General features: G+C 41.1%; 1 protein-coding gene across 1 annotated transcript in view; it reads right to left on the bottom strand.

The window, feature by feature from the left end:
- The window catches only part of rapgef1b (Rap guanine nucleotide exchange factor (GEF) 1b), a 46,205-nt gene that overhangs the window by 19,696 nt on the left and 8,427 nt on the right, over positions 1-18,082 (bottom strand). Inside the window, 3 exon segments of the mRNA XM_032539736.1 lie at positions 165-321; positions 2,148-2,326; positions 3,007-3,149. Coding sequence (XP_032395627.1) covers positions 165-321; positions 2,148-2,326; positions 3,007-3,149 — 479 coding nt within the window.

Raw genomic sequence — 18,082 nt, 5'->3', positions numbered from 1 at the left:
GCTGTAAAATAATTACTCCAGTAAACTATAGATACCCAAAATGTCTACTTAAGTAAGGCAACAACGTATTTGTACTTTGTTACTTGATACCTCTGCTGCAACAACAAAGTTTGGACGTAGACGACATCATCCGCAACATTTCCTCTATCAGCCAAGGGGCCTACCTTTACTCCATCCAGCACGGCTTTGATGACGCTAGTGACAGACGCCACATTCTCCTTGTCCTCCAAGTCAATACCATCTAGCATCACCTGGTCTGCCCAACGAATAAGGTTGGCCAGGCTCTGATACACACGGTTATGGCAGGAAGATAGCGCCGAACTGTCAAAGGGTGGGAGGGCGGAAGAGACATATAGAACAGATAAAGAGATGATGTATTGGAGGTAAGAGACAGTATGCAAACCAGAGGTGCAGAAAAAATGACAACACAACAGAGGGGTGTGGAAAAAAAGCATTGGGACAAGCAGATGTTAGACTGGAAGTGACTAAAATCACACATATGATACACTTCCAACTATCTAGCAGCTATTAAACTACATTTTTAAGGGGCATTTGTTGAGGAACTGCAGGTATGCCTGACTAAAAGCTTGGGGGTTGATAAAAGGCTAGCTAGAGCTGACAGAAGAATGTAGAACCACATGGGGAAGCGGGGTGTTGTTTCTGCCTGTAGTGAACGGTGCTTTCAGACCCAACACTAAGGTGTGGCCCAGGCCTGTACCAACATGCTGCGGCTGATTCACAGTGCCGGAATATCCATCCACTGTCTCTACACAGCTTAGCTCTATGGTGGGTAGGAGATGACTGTAGCTGTTGGGGTTAACAGAAGGATTTAAAGGACGGTGGAGCAGTTGGAAGGGTGGAGAGGTTTGACCCAGACAGACTGAGCATAGGTCACACTGGAACTAAGTAGGAATGGTGGAATCATAAGAAACTATGTGTCCCCAGTCAGTATGACTAGAGTTTTCAGATGCTGTGATTGATACCAGACCTGTTGGCAAATAAGCATTGAATCCACTTAACACTGTGTGCCAGGACAGCAAGTAGGAGTTACACCCACTGTTGACCTACTTAATTGACAATATTGATTTAAATCACTGCAGGCAGTCTAACAGTGTGGTACACTGTGTATTTTAACAGATGGCAAAACTAACTTGTTTACACGTGAGGGTGAAATTCACACAAACATTCATAACACAATAGTAACTTAATTTATTTTTTAAGCTATTTTTTGGGCGTTCTCAGCTGAAGACAGCTGAAGACATGAAAGGGGAGAGAGAGGAGTCGAACCCGGGCCTGCTGCGTCAAGGAGTAAACCTCTATATATGGACGCAACACTACCAACTAAGCTATCTGGCCGCCCACACAATAGTAACTTGTACATGTACAGTAGCTTATTTGCCCAAAAAACCCATATTCTAAACTTCTATTGTGATCTATTCGGGGTTTGGCTCCATTAGACTAAGGTCAAATCCCCATAGACAGTTGCTTCTCAATGTTGCAGCAACAATCCATCTTTTGCTTCTAAAACACAGGGATGTGAGATACAAAATCTGTCACCTCTGACGTCCATACTTTCATCCGTATTAACGGATGGAGAAAGGCACATAGACAAAGACAGAAAATTTCTAACATGTTTTACAAGTCAAAACAAAACTGCAGCTAAGGTTACTGTCACAGAAAGGGTTTACTTTACCCAGAGAGGAAGTAAAACAAACCGGTGACTATATCTAAAAGTTGAAGTTTTCATCCTCGGAGGTAACATTTCTAATAGCGTGCCACGAGAACAGTGAGTAACACATGAACGTAATTTCAAAGGCTTAAGGCATCAAGTCCAGGAAGTTTTGAGGTGAGGGACGTTGTCTGCCACAACTTATTATCAATCTTCACAAGCTGCTAAGCGAGCGGAAGGCTACTTTGTGCTAGTTCTAACATGTCCTACATGCATACCAGCAACATTATGAGGTACGTCAAGAGTCAAGAATGAATTGAGAAATGGTACATCTATTAATTACTAAATTACTACATCTATGGCGGAAGCAAAAGTTTATTGTAAAGACTATTATCAAATAAAAATGTCATCTGTGCAAAAGACACCATTGTGTCAAAAAAAGGGTTAGGTTATTGTCTGATAAAAACAAGTGACTCACCTGTGCTGTATCCGGGCCTCTACCTGAACCAGAGGCAGGATGGCTTCAAGCACCTTGCTGGCCGAACCTGGAAGCATCTCCAGCACCTTCTTCTCCACGACCATTTTGTCCACGATTGTCTTGAAGTAGCGCAGGGCACTGACCACCTCCTTCTCGTGCTCTTCCAGCCGACTAACCTTCTACAAAAAAAAAAATTACTCACAATAGTAGAATCTTAGCATTGCAAAAAAAAATACTTTTGTAGTGTTCTTGTGATGATGGCGAACATTTGAAAAATGTTTTTGAACGCCATAAACTGAGTATGCAGTTAAATACTTATCACTCAGCCTATTTCACATTTGGAATATCACAACAGTCTGGGCTCTCTGCTGTGGTTCTATTATTCTCATGGTTTGCTCGCAGTTCAAAGAACCATTTATCAAGTGATGTGGCTTGGAGCCATCTTGATACTACAGCAATGGGCTCTTTCAGCTACTCTAGTCTTTCACAGCAGGGCTGCTGGGGAATATACTCATTACACTGAAAGGGAGCGGAGGAGTTCATTCAGGAAGCGACCCGGTTCCATTCATGTCTTTACAGGTTTAGACACCTGCTGTACTGCAGCCAGCCGCCACGGCGACTGGGAAGCTGTGGGAACCAGTGGGGAAACACACGCACGCACGCACGCACGCACGCACGCACGCACGCACGCGCACTCACACTCTCACACACACACACACACACAATAGAGTATGGGAGCACCACACATTAAACAGGGAAACAATTGTCTCACAAAGGGGCAAACAAACACAAGGGAAAAAGGTGGGAAAGAGATGGATTTCCCACAATACACACATCTGGCACAGGACTGTACACATACCTTGTTCGCAGGTTTCTCAGTACTCTTGGCTGCTGGCTCGGGCTGCAGTTGCTTGCCCTTCTTGGATGGAGTCCTCTTGATCTTGGGAGAGTGGAACTTGTCCATCAGTTTCATGGTGAAAGAGGTCAGATGGGACCGCGAGTCTATGGACAGAGGGAACACAGAGGAAGTTAAGTGGTCAGTTGAGGAGGAGACATTAACGGGGGGGGGGGAATTGAAATTAGATTTTTTTTTTTTTTAACAGATGGCGCAAGGGCACTGACATGTTGATTTCACTATCACACTATGCCACTAATGGAAATTATGCCCAAGTGACCAGCTATACACCAGTGAGATACAAGACTAGTATCTTTAAAGGAATAATATTTGTAAGAGGCACATTTCACCTGCTCCTTCTGTTCCCAACAATAAATCTGCTGGACAGGCACAGTCACAGAGCCTCTTCCGGCAGTCAATTATGTGCACAGATGTGTGCACACACACGTGAGAGCACACAAAGAGAAACAAGGACAACGCAGAAGAGTGTGTGGTTATAACATACTTTAGTTAGTGCTGAGATGAAAATTGCTTTATGGTACATAATTGAGAAAGGGTTCATAATAGTGGAGTAATTTTGCAGAATTCCCCTCGTTCACTGTAGAGAAGGCTGATTGTATCTAGGGAGAGAAGAGTCCCCCGACTCTGTTAATCCCAGGAGAATTGACTGCTCACTTTGTCTCAATTCACCACCCGGCCTCTCCTTCTATCTTAACACCCAACTGAATCAGAAGATAAATACCAATAACAGCGGTGGGATCTGGCAGGAAGGGTGGGCTTTTATCAGTGCCAAAATTACACCTCTATCTGGTGTAATCTCCCCTCAGCTCAACAACAGCGGGATCTGACATTCCACGGTCATCAGCGTAAAAACGCTGAATGGCGAGCAGCAGCAGCAGGAAAACGCCACAAACTGGACGTCCAGCAGGGCGGAGGATTCATCTGCACCAACCATCCACATGTCGCACATATGTCTAACCTACTGTCCTTCCTCCCCACCCCTAATCCTCATTGTCCCTTACTCTGCGAGCAAAAGCCAAAGCTTGCTGAGGCAGCCAAGGACGACTTTGTGTCTCATTAAAAATGTTGATGAGAACGCTTCCAGGGGAGTTTCCTTCCAATGCAAATGCATGCGATGATTAGCCACGCATGACCCCTCAGGCTGTTGCTTTACAATGCGTTTAAAGAAAAGCTTCTCTCAATGTTGTGTGACAACACTTTAACACTGGCTGTTCTGCAGGCGTTAGTAAGTCACTAAAGGTACATGGCAGATTCAATAAACTACTTAGTTACTGAAATGTACCGCATGACCGTTGTGTCACCTTTAATCTGCATTTGACCTCATTCCTAACACCCAAACTCACACACATGGCAGGCAAATATGTTGTCCTACATAAATAACTGATGTTAGAAGACAAGTGGAAGACAAATAAAGAATGGTTTTAAATGTCATTAGTGGCCCAGTTATGTCACTACATAGGTAAACCGACTTTGTAACAGCGATAGCAGCCGCTCCGTACGAGGTGTTGTCATTCACACCCTCAGTGTGGTAAACACAAGCGTTTTAGCTCCAGTAGCAGAACGAATTTCCGTCTTTATTAACGCGTCTAACAACACATACCACATGACCATTCACATACACCGGGCATTTAGGGTGTAGAAAAATAATCCCTGCATCAATGCATTACTGGAGGATTTTGCATTGATGCATTGACAGACCATAATCTATTATTGCCTAATGTTGCACTTGGCGATTTTCCGGTTGCTGCTCTTTTTGTTTTTGCCTTCTGTGTTTAGACTCCGCAACATTCATGAAGTGTCTTTTTTAAGAGCAGTACAATAAAAAGGGGAGTTTGTATACATCTGACTGCTTAAATTTGTTGATGAATAACATGTGTTGCGATATATAATAATGATGAGGGGTGATACATCGGGATATCGAATCAATTTGAATCGTTGCCAGGATAATCACAATCAAATCGTGACACCAGTGAAAATTCACACCCCTAGTTGTTACACCGTTTGTATGAAAACAGCATAATGCGTTGTTATCAACTGGTATTGCTAACAATGGCTAACCTGGCTAGAGCTACCCCCACACTAAAAAAAATCTGACTTGCAAATGTAACACATTCAAATGGGGAGTGACGTCATTCCCAGCTCCGGCTAATGAGTTCCGGGGTTAATGGAAGGACTTACAGATGATTTTTTAAATTTTTGTAACCCTGAGGCAATACAAACCTGCGTTAGTCAGTTTTGCCACAAGCTAAATGCTATGCTGGCAAGGTTACACTTTAACGCAGTGTGTAGAGCGCACTGCATGCTTTTGATTGCACACAAGCCTCCATATGAATTAAGTCTGACAAAATCCTATCTGTTTGACCATGTTTCCCTTATATCCCTGGCATACATGCTGGGCCTGTGGCTGACATGAGACTTTGCTGGACCCTCTCATGTAATCCCAGCTTGAACAGGCCCAGAAGGACTATGTGCGAGTTTACAGCTGCAAGTCCCTAGCCCAGATTTGAGAAGCAGTGACATCAGCACAATGAGTCACCGCCATGATCGATCCAGCTGGTCTCGCAGACACCATGGCCGTCCCCGTGGCTCAGCTGTTTATCATGCACACTGGGCTGGTTCCCTGTCTCCTCTGCTCCCTATTCATTTCTCTACCGTCCTCCCGTTCATTTTTAGCAGAAAGCCCTCCCACTCCTTTAGAGTTCACTGGAAGTCTGGCTCAGTGTGGAAATGACATCATCAACAGAAAGAAATGAACAAATGAGTGAAAGAGTGAAAGTCAGCGAGAAAGAGAGAGAGAATACAGTGAATACAGTGACGTGCTCTGTTATAGTTATGTTCGCCTCTCAGCTTCCACCCCTCCACCAGAGACGGGCCCAGCCATCCGCCCCACTCTCCCCAGCTGCCTACTTGCTTCTGTCCAGAGTAATGAGGTGGTGATGTCATTGGTTGTAATGTCTATTACACTGACTTTGAGTAGTCATGGACTTGATCAAATACTGAAAGAAACCTCACAGTGAAAACATTTTAATGTGTTTCAGGTGCCAAGACCACAACATGCCTTTCTGCTGGTGTGCTAACTAAACTTTGTGTACACCTGCGAAACATTTTCATGAACTATTTTATTCTTCATATCCAATATTTGGATTTTTGCTGCCTTGTGCCTAGAGATGGTCCAATACTATTGTTTGCTTCCTGATACTGATTCTGTAACCTGAAGTTGCGTGGCCGATACCGAGTACTGATCCGATACCAGTGTGTCATATATTTTATTATGTTTTAACAGCTGTATACTATTATCCCTGTATGGATGTGATATGATTTCTATCTATGTTGTCGCCACAAAACTTTCTTGTATTATCCAGTTTGACAGTCAGTTATAATGGAAAAAGAACATAAACAATTTCAACATAGATTTTCTTTAGGACTTTATAACGTGGTATCGGATCGGTGCATAAACTCCAGTACTTCCCGATACGATACCAGCGTTTAGGCAGTATCGACGGATACCGATACTGGTATCGGAACATCTCTACTTGAGACTGCTTTTAGAGAAGTAGTTAACAGAGAAGGATTGGAAACTGATATATTCCCAGAAGGGATCAGATCATTCATAACACTTATTACTCATTAATTCCTTTTAGTGACTCCCAAATGTCTTCCCAACTCTCCTTAACTACAGGGCAATACAGCAGTAGATCCAGCCTGATAACAGTAAAGTGGGGTTACACTCCTATACAAGGGTTTGGTTTGACTCTTCTCTTGTAAACTGCAAAAGTCCCACAAAAAAATAAAAATAATAATAATCAGGGAATCAATAAAATCAGATTGTTGCTCAGACTGAGCAAGTAAACATCCTTTGGAGGCATTTAAATTGCTTAACTACGACGCTGCTTTGAAAGGCCTTGGGGATATTTAAAACAAACACTCCAGTCTGAACGACTCTTTAAGAAAGCCTGGGAGGGTTCTCACACAACTCTGTGGTAAAGTAGAGTCCCCAGGAGCCCTGCAGCTGCTGGAGTATCTCAAAGCTCCATAACACAATACGTATACAAACATATACAAACACACACAACAGGGGAGTTCATTTATTGGTGGGTGCTTCATATATTTTCTCATTTTCCGACTGTGGGCCCTCATAGACCACCACATCTAATTCTGTTTTGCAGGAACTTTATTTATCAACCAAAACAAAGAGACACCCGTAATTCTAAATCTGTAAAAAAAAAATATATATATATTTTTATATTACTTTGTAAACATGAACAAGGATATCTTATCACAATAATGAAAAAGCCCAAACCTTAACTAAAATAACATTTTGGTGCAAATTTGGTCATGTTGTCTGACAGAGACATCCTTAAAGGTTTAACACTACCGTATAATGAACTAAATGTCATCTGTATAAACAGTGTGTGTACTTTTCTATGTATAGGACAGTCCCTGTAGGCATGAGAAGGTTGATATAAATGGTGCCAGATTGGTTATAGCATAGAGGGTTTTCACAATGTGGCATCAGACCGGAAGTTGCCATACTGGAGGTACTCCACATCACATCAAAGCACTGAAGTAGACCCCGAACGTCGTCAAGGAAAATGGTTATTATTGCCGTGTTTTAGGTTCAGACCAAGAAAAACATTTGGAATATTACTTCCAAAAAGGGAGAGGTGGCCAGGTTGGATCAGTGGGAGAGCAGGCGCACATGTTCAGAGAAGTTTATGCCTCAACGCAGAGGGTCCAGGGTTAAAATACGACCTGTGACAATTTCCTGCGTGTCTTCCCCCTCTCTCTCCCCTTTCTCACCTAACTGTTCTAGGATTGAATTGGGGGAAAAAATATTGAGAATCAATCATCATCATCACCTTGAGTATCGCAATAATATCATTCAGTTAAGGTTAGGTTGATTAAAGACGTTATTGCATTTCTTACTTTGGCCTTCACAACACAACGGTTGTTAATGACTTGGTACTGCTTCTCCCTCACCCATTCACACACCATCTGGTTATAGGCCTCCAAACCTTTGAAGGATTTAAGGTCTGCCGCTGTGTATGGGCTCGGCGAGAAAACCAGGTAGTAGACTATATCAGGATATGCAACTGAAGGAAGAATCACCGGGTCATCATGGATGCAAGAAGAGGGAGCCAACTCGCAGGGATCTGCACCGCCAATAAACCGTAATTTTTCAAAATGTCACGTCTTTTCTTGTGGTCCAAGTCTTTACCTTTGCATCTTGGATGCTTTTCTGTTGTTTAAACATGGCTACATTTACTTAAAGTATCCAAAGTACACAAGACTCCATTCTACACTGATGTTCTCAGTTGTTTACACCAATTGCCTCCAATATGGCCGTGCGCCCAGAATGTCACGTCGGTGAAAACCCTCTATAATGGACAACAGAAGACCAGAACACACTGACACATATCCATATTCAAAGTCAAAACTTTAGATTTATCTGTCTTTTTTAAACTTAGCTTCAAACTAAGTATTTGGAGGTATACCTAAATAATGCAATGGCCAACACATTTAACTTCAAATTTACATTAAAAACAATTCTACCAGACCAAACGGCTGGACAGGGGATGCACAGTAAAATATTTTAGTGGGAAATCCCAGGATCCCAGTTGCTGGTCCTGACCCCTAAAACAACTGATGACTGGTGACACATGAGCTTGTCCAGATCTAAGTGAAGAACTGACAGGCTGGCAGATTGATTTGGTTCCTGTTCAGTACAGGTGTGATCTATACATGACAGCTGGTCAGCCCCTTGCTCACGCCCCCCCACACTCTAGGAATAGGATGAAAACTGGATGGAGAGATACAGGGGAGGCTGTGCTTAAGGTTACACACACAGCTGTCACCTTCTGCTGAACTACCTCAGTGAAGACTGCTCAATCAAAGCCCTGCGAATATGGACTTGTTGAGCATGCTAGAAGATTCAAACAAGAGTCAGAAAGGTCACAGTGCCAGCTGTTGAAGAGGGGTCTGAAAGTGTGTGTGTGTGTGTGTGTGTGTGTGTACAGAAAACCTTTTAATCATGTCTGAAAGAATCTTCTCTCCAAAGCAGGGCAGGACAGTTAACATTAATTGAACTGGTGTGTGGAGAGTAAATGTACCTCTATCTAAATTAAATGTTGTAATCTGATCCAGCTTTCTATTGAGAAAACAGAAGTCTTGGAGTAGGTGCACAAACAACATGGGATGGAGATTAACACAAGAATGTGGATTATTCCACCTCTCTTTTGAGTAGGGATGCACTGATCCGACATTTTCAGTCCAGAAACGTATGCCTGGGCTTTGTGTATCTGTCGATACCGACCCTATACGTTGAATTAATATTAATCTGTATACTTTCCACCTTATACCTTCCTTCCACCATGTGGAAGAGACTAAATGCACCAGACACAAGTCCTGCTTATGAATGACGTAGGATGTGCTGCGATGGAAGAAAAAAAAAGAAAACTCGATCCAGCTATTTTTTCAATATCAGGGCCGATATCCAAACTTAATATCGGATCGGTGATCCTACTACTTTTGAACATTGTCTATACCTGCTGTTACATTTAATCAACTGTGCTTTCAAAACAAAGAATAAAAAAAAAATCCATTCACTTGAGACACTTAAGTAGAACTTAAGTGTTAAAAAATATGGAAAAAACCTTGCCTTGGGATTCCTGAAAATAAGTAAGTAATAAGTGCATTGTTTATAAGCAACCATGCCTGCAACGAGCACTTATTTGTCTATGAAAAAGACAACATACTGAGTGAATTACGGTCTGCTACACTGCAAAACAAAAACCGCGGAGGTGCATTGCCAAGTATCATATCTCTACAGGCAAGACCTGCTGTGGAGCAAGAGTGTGGAACGCAAGCCTGAGGCTTGTGAGATGAACAGCAGCGAGAAAATGGAGAGGAAAGAGAGAAAAATTCAGCAGGAAATAGTTAAGTGCTTGGTGAATTATTTATCCTCCCCATTGTAGTGGTTGACTTCCTGCTGGCTGTGTGCAATGTTCAATAGGAATCCTCTTCGTGTCCTCAGTTATCAACAAGCAGCACCATAGGACACAGCAGGCTGAGAGAGAGAGAGAGAGAGAGAGTTTGTGTGTGTGTGTATTGCAGTATAAGCTACTGCCCAAGGATGGCAGGGAAGAGAGGAAGCCTCGGTGTGGAACGTGGCCCTGGTTAATGGTTGATTTCAAAAGTAATGGAGGAAGAAAGAAGAAGAAGTCCAGCGGTAGGTTTTACAGTTTTCCTGCTGTGCTGTTTGAGTACGCAGTTCAACAACAGGCCACGGGAAGACTGAGAGCATCCAGTCTACGTAACGTATGAGTAAATGACATACAGTGGACGCTTAGTACTCGGTGCACTTTACCATCTATTGTATTTTACTTAACAAATGAGTAAGTAAGACACAGAAAATGGTTTTGGCAAATCAAGTTACCGTTGCAAACTGACTGTCCTGAAATAAATATAATGGGCAAATCATTTTGACTTGGCATCTGTGTAATTACATCAGGGATTACAATAAACTATTAGTCATTTCTAACTGAAAGCGGGGTCTGAAACGAATACTTCACTGAAGCAATAGATAATGGCTGGCTCTCAGCTCATTAATATTATAACATACAATTACTTTTCAAAAATCCAAAACCCATCAAATCTATTTTCAAAAAATATTTCCAGAATGTTTTTTAACTTTACCATTATTTCAACTCTTGTCTGGAAGAAAAGGCTGCATGGCTTCCGTTTGCATCTCCGCATCTATGAAATCCAACTCAGCCACTACTGTATTTTATTAATAACTAACACAAACATGCCCCTACGGCTAGTATAGCAGCCGCTCCAAACATGGGTCAATGATCAGGAGCAAATGTCAATGTGGTGATGAAGGTGCTCTGCGTGCTGGGTTGCATGGGAACAGACAGCCTGGTCAGCCATGGCTAACAGACCATGGCCACACAGCACGGGCGATCTATAACCCAGATCCATATTACAAAACAACAAACCAGGTCCATGACTGCTTAGTGCAATTGTGTTTGGTCGCCAATGCTCAGCCTACGCGTGCGACAGGAAGCTGAGAAAGTGAATGTGAGACGGTAAAGAACGGTCTCTTTCTCTGAGAGTGCCATCTGCTCTCAGATCTAACCACAGATGTGACACAGTAGACTGAGTGGCTGATGATTGGGAAAACATCGATAGAGGGGAAACTCCTGCTCTGTGAATCATGACATCACAATCCCCTGCTCTATGAACGCATATGAATCATGACATCACAATCAGGGGGTAAACACCAATATCAGAAGTACACCAACGTTCACTGGAAAACTCATAAAAAAGGGAAGGAACGCGATCAACAAGCAAATGCGTGAGGGATCAAACTATCTCACGGAGAAAGTACTCAATACTGTGTGACGCATCTACAAAGTAAGTCAATACAATACACAATACATAAGAGAAATAAATAAAAAAGAAACATGAGTTACATAATACAAATTAAACGTAGAATATAGATCCCGACTGATTTTTTTCATTCATTCATCAGAATCATTTATAATGACAAATAAATGATTCGGACCAAAACGGACAGTGAACCATGTAATGAGTGTTGGCTTTGCATAGTTTGTCCAACAGAGGGCGCTCTACAATGTCCCTGTTGGCAACACTCAACAACAAACACACAATAACAAAAAAAATAATCAAAGGACTTTGCGTTTCATATCTTGTTTGTATTTTTATTTATCAGAACTTTAATATGTTTTGATGTTCCTCTGTTCTAACAACAAAACAAATTATTATCATATTATATTAATGATTTTATTTTAATTAATGAGAACTCAAATAAATACAAAGAACTAATGTTAGGGAAATCTGTTTTGTTACGGGTTTCTGGATATTTTTTTTTTTAAACATATATCGGACGACTATCAAATTTTTTAATAGCCAAATATTCGTTTCGGTATCGCCCTTAAAAACCCTTTATCGGTCGGGTTCTACTATGGAGATGTAAATACGTTGAATTAACACATAATAAGCAACAAGCAGCATGTAGAGACACATAACAAAAATCCAGCCTAATCTCTTGGTGACACGCCTTGCATTCTTGAGTTTTTTGTATGGTGGTGTGTTCTTATTACTCAGGATAAAGGGTTGAGGTCAGACACATGACATCCAAATACATGTACTGTATATCTAGCACATCTACGGTAGGGTTTAAGGGACGAATCCACCATTTATCAAGTCACATTCTGTGTCTTGCGTTGGTTTAAAGGCCCGCTGAATTGAAGCGTGTATTGTCAAGGCACTTTGGAAAACACAGAGCAGTCTGACAATGCACGATCTATTATGTGAATCTCCTGTCATGTACAGCAATAAAACAGTGGCTTCGAGCAATGTTTTGCAACAATATTTTGCAAGTCCCAAGGTTATACTGCTGTAGCAATATGGCAGAAAAACAGGGTTTGAGGTCGAACAGTGAGGGAAAACAAACATATTGTTTTATAGTCATAAAGTAGCTTAAAATAAACCACTCCGCTCACCATGAAGCTACTGAGATTTAAACAGACCATATGAACAGTTCCATAATCACAGAGCTTGCGGACGATATGTGGTGGATGTTGTGAAGATAAACGGGATAGTGGGTCAATGTGAAGATATCGAAAGTGAAGCTGTATACGTTTTTGTAGCAGGGGGAATGATGCAAATTCAGGGAAAGTGCTTTTTTTTATTTTTTAACACGGACTATTATATACAGCTCAGTCTTATATGGTTTCATTGGATGCACACATATATATATATATATATATATATATATATATATTTGGTATACCTTTAGTACAGATTGTAACTCAAAGTCCTGAAGTATTAAATCAGTTCTCAATAACATGAAGCATCATTTACCTCTTTTTGTGTTCATTAATCCAGATAATTCCAGAAAACTCTGTATATTTACTTAATTAAGCATAAGCAAATGGTAAGCTGTGCCAATATATAAATGCTATTTGCAAAGTAAGTGTCTATGTTCCAGCACAGTGTGAAAAGGTGGGCAAGGTAACTACTTATGCGTGGGAAGAACAGAAATGTAAATCCTGGCAGGGACTTTCTGCAGTTCCACACAAGGGGAAGCTGACATTACCTGCTGTGGTTGTTTAGAAAGCTCACACAGAGAAGGATTTGTCTTTTCAACAACTCAACATTTTCAAGGTCATTTGAAATATGATCACAATATTAAATTCAAAGTGAGTCACTCAATGAATTGTTCTGGTCAGGCAGTTAATTATTGATGATAATTGAGGAGACAATTTGTGATGTAAAAAAACGTTTCATTTTCTCTGGAATAAAACACGCTTAATCAGATCAGTACTATCCAATAAAACATATGACACTGATCCAGAGCTCTGTTGCAAATGTAAGCCAGTAGCTTGGTGGTGTTTTGGAAGAGGGTGGGACTATACGGCCTATGTATTGTGTGGTGGCTTAAACATTTACAAGTCTCCAGCCTCAATGTCTCCTCTGTTTAACTATGAAGCCAACAAAACTCCTTCTTCCAAAGCTCTTACTTGGCAGAGTTAGCAGCATCTTTTCTACCATCTGTATTTCTCTATGTCCTCTCTGTGCCTGACTACCTCAGACTGGAGGTTCATTCTTACTGGTACCATTTGCTGGTAGTCCACCCACACATTTCCTCCCTCCTTGTTAGTGTGTCATGATGGTAAAGACCACATTGTTTGTCCACATTTTCACATCCCTGTGTGGGTTTGCGATTTAAAAAACTTGAACCACATACTGTTGAAACTGCTGGTGGCTCACATGCCAAATGAACCCCCATACCCCAGGCTTCTTTTATTATTATTACTCATTCATTCCTCCATGTCACTGCTTTTGATGGCCACTCTTTTACACCCTCCCTTTTATCTTAGTATGTCTGTGTTTAATTGGAACTAAATTAACAACAATTTATTTGAGATGCTGCATGTCACAGCTCTAAGTGTTACAATGAACACATTCGACACTAGCATTACACCACACCGTGTGGGATGTGACTAACCGTTACGTTATTGCAACTATTCAAATAATCCTCTCTCTGGCAATAGTTGTAACTCGCTCTGTATGGTTTCAATATGGGTTAAGGTCTCATAGTGGGCACTGAACGAGCTAATGGGACTAGTTAATTGGAGCACATGACACAGCAGTTCATTGGGGTTGTATTGAAAGCTATGGAGGGAGCCCCGAGGTCTAGGTCACTCAATTGTCCTAAGTACAACACACACACACACACACACACACACACACACACACACACACACACACACACACACACACACACACACACACACACACACACACACACACACACACACACACACACACACACACACACACACACACACACACACACACACACACACACACATTCAATACAAAGTGAAAGAGGTTGCAGATGGGATGCCACAGGGCTTGACTTTCAACAGAATTGGAGACAACAAAATAGTCCACAAGCAGAAGGCTTTTGATGCCCTGATTGTAAAATGAAAACACAGGAAAGCTGCACACACTGTCACAGTGACAAAAGGGTTCAATAGACAAAGTAAACACATAAAAGGTCAGAATGGCGGTCTTGTATGACTGTAGTTATAGGTTATCCATCTAGTGGCCTCAAGGAAGATTAAAAAAAACACCATGAACTTGAGAGTCCCTGTGTGTCGCTGCAGGAACGGAAGAAATCACTCAATATCTGCAAATGCTCACATATTCTACATTTACAAATGGGCTAATTTTCCGTATATGGATCTAAATTAGTTTAAAGAATTAGTTTCCTTGTCATTGGGATGATAATAAGGAAAACTGTGTGAAGACCAGCGCAAAAAATACAGCCCAATGCAGAGTTGTGGGAGTTTAAAATAATGTTGTATTTGGAATATATGATTAGGTGTCTTACTATGGGTAACGCTATACTGAGACACATCACATAATGACTGTGATTAGAGATTAGACAATTAGTTAATCAATACATTTTAAACATGTTTTTAACAAAAATGCCCATGTTGGCTAGTTCTAGCTGCTCCATCATGACGATTTGTTGCTTTTTTTGTGTTATGAGATAGTGACTCGCATATGTTTAGGTTTTGGAGTGTTTGTTGGACAAAATATGTAATTTGATTACATCATATGGGCCTTTTTAACTATTTCCAGGGAGAGTGTTTTTTTGCGATCAAATTTTCTTTTATATTCAAAAATTAACAAAACTAACAATTACAAACAACACACTGAGACATGGGACGCGTCGTGAGGTAGAGTGTTGATAGCGGGAAATCACACAGCAACACACGTACACGCTATCCTGGGTACCCCTCCTGTTCCTTCCCCCCTGACGCCAGCGCCACTGGCACGATTTCCTGTCCCTTGTCTCCCTCATTGAGAGCCACTCCCTTTTTTCTGGACAAACTTCACAGTACAGAGCAGCCTGGCCTCAGAACCTCAGCTACACTACAGCTCAGCTCCCCTGTATAACACTTTACCTCACCTAAACAGGCAGCACCTAATAACACAGTACACTGAAACTTACACAAGACAAAGAAGCACACCGCACCACACAACCACCCGACAGAAGCACGCTCAAAGCAGTCTGATCCTTCAAGTCACCTTCTGGCTTGAGTGGTTTACTGCGTTTCGTAGAATTCCATTTAAAGCTCGCTTTCTGAACCAAGTGTTTCAGCAGAGACAGACAGGCAGCGGGTTCACCTTGGGTGAAAACCAATAGACTAAAGAACCACAATGTGCTATAAATACCCAGCTTGTCAGTATCTGTAACATCAAGCAGCACCAGAACAGAGACACTGCGACAGCTAAAAAATCCTGTGATCTACTGAGATGAATTCTCAGTGAACGGCAGCGGTTTGGCGAGAGAGCGCGACGCAAACAGCAAACTATAAAGCACTTGAGATAGGAGACTGATCCTACACACAGACAAACAGCCACAAGAGAAGCAATCACTTCACTGCCATAGTACAAGACAGAGACAGATACAGAGAAGCATAAGCAACAGCGCTCTAGTGAGTAAATGTCCTCGAGCAGCGAGGAGTGGTACCACTCTCCCCATGTTAGAGCGCTGTACAAAGCTGATCTTGTCTGTACAGCGGGCTACTTGTCATCCTCTCGACACTGTGCGCACACACTGACGGACGGATGCCAAATAATGCACACTCTTCTTGCAGTTCAAGTGCATTGTGCAAAACCAAAACTCTTTGCATTCAGATTGTTTCACAGCCTTCTTAAAAATAGGCTTGGATGACAGATGTGTCCGCCACAAAGAACAAGACTCGCCCTCGCACAGCCACTTATAATTAGGCAGTGGTTGTTTAAACTATGTCAGTGATGAATAATCCAACAAACACTAAAATAACTTTGTTTCTTTTTCAAATTATTTTAATCATCATGCATACAAACCGAACAATGAGCGCGTTTCACTCTCTGCTGGTGTAGGAAGTACATACAGTGCGTCTGGCGGTTCATACGAATGTTCCCAGCTGCTTTCCAGTTTCCACTTTCATTAAAAACTCTGCATTGATATCTCTATTTATAGTAGTCATGCAAAACATTGACCCATCACTTCTGAGCTGAGTCTATTGTGGTGTAATATATAGTTTTGAAAAAGGTCACATAAAACAGCTTTGAGTTTGTAAGTTTCTTTTGTAGTTCTGACTTTTCTTTTTCTTTTTTACATTAAACAGCGTGTTGGAGCAGGACGAAGTTGGAAGGAATATGACTTCAGAGTATAAGAAGACTGCAAGAGCGCTTTTATTTATGTTGAAACAAGGATGTTTAAAAAGGCTACACACAGTATGCAGCTGTCTTACTGTGGAAAACATGAATGAAAACAATTGCTGCAGAGCTGCATATCGTCTTACAGCGATGTATAGATCATTTGCCGTTTTGTCCTCTGGTCTTCCTCTGACACACTGCAGCAGACATACTGGACAACAGAAATGGACCTTATAATATTTCATTATTATTATAGCTGTAGAAAGTCTAAGTAAAAGACACGTGTGAGCATTTACGTTTAAACTTTATGCAAATCCAAAAATGAATATGGTGCTATAACATCAATCACTTGGTGTATTTAAGTTAGAGCCCGACTGATAAAGGATTTTTAAGGCAGATATCAACACAATTATTTGATCATTTAAAAATCAGATATTCTGATATACATTTAAAAAAATACATCTAGAATTTTGTAACAAAACATAAACACATTTCCCTAACATTGGTTATTTGTAGTTATTTATGAGTCCTCACTAAAATAATGTGATAAATAAACTTGTTTGTTTCACAACCAACAGAGAAACATAAAAATATATCAATGTTCTGATAAATAAAATGTGTAAAAATACAAGCTTTCCAAAAACTTAAAAGTGCTTTGAACCAAAACACAAAAACAAACTAGGCAACGCTAACACTCATAACATGGTTGAAGGGTGTTTCATCCGTTTTTATTTTATTTATTAAATGTTCATTTATCGGGCATTATGAATACTGATAGTTTGGAAAATGCCTAAAATCGGCTGAAATATCGGTCAGGCTCTAATTCAAGTTGACTCACTTGTCCATGATATGACTAAAAACAGTGATGCGTTTTTCAACGTCACAACATTTTCGTGAACAGGTAATTGCAACGTCCTATCCACATCTTTTCGTCCAGCTGTAAGTGAACATAAGATGCTGCTGGAAATCAATTTAAACAAAGTAGTTATCTATTGTGGTAAACACAATGTAGAAATGTGATTTCCCTCCCTCACTTAATTGGAAAGAGGTCATATGCAAACTGTATTTGTTAGTCCTGGCATGTTCACAAAGTGTCTAATTGTTGTGCGTAGCTGTTAAGGGGTTTTGGGGGGGGGGGTCTTTGTTTTTTTTCTGGTTTGTGTGCATTTCTCCTTTTCCTTATTTGTTCCAGATTGGGCGTATATGTTGGTATGCTTGTTATAATTGCTATGCTTGTGCAAACTAGATGTCCCATATGTGTTGCCTC

This window comes from Etheostoma spectabile, chromosome 16 (assembly GCF_008692095.1).
Source record: "Etheostoma spectabile isolate EspeVRDwgs_2016 chromosome 16, UIUC_Espe_1.0, whole genome shotgun sequence".
Lineage (NCBI taxonomy): Eukaryota > Metazoa > Chordata > Actinopteri > Perciformes > Percidae > Etheostoma > Etheostoma spectabile.
This window is presented reverse-complemented; position numbering and strand designations above follow the sequence as displayed.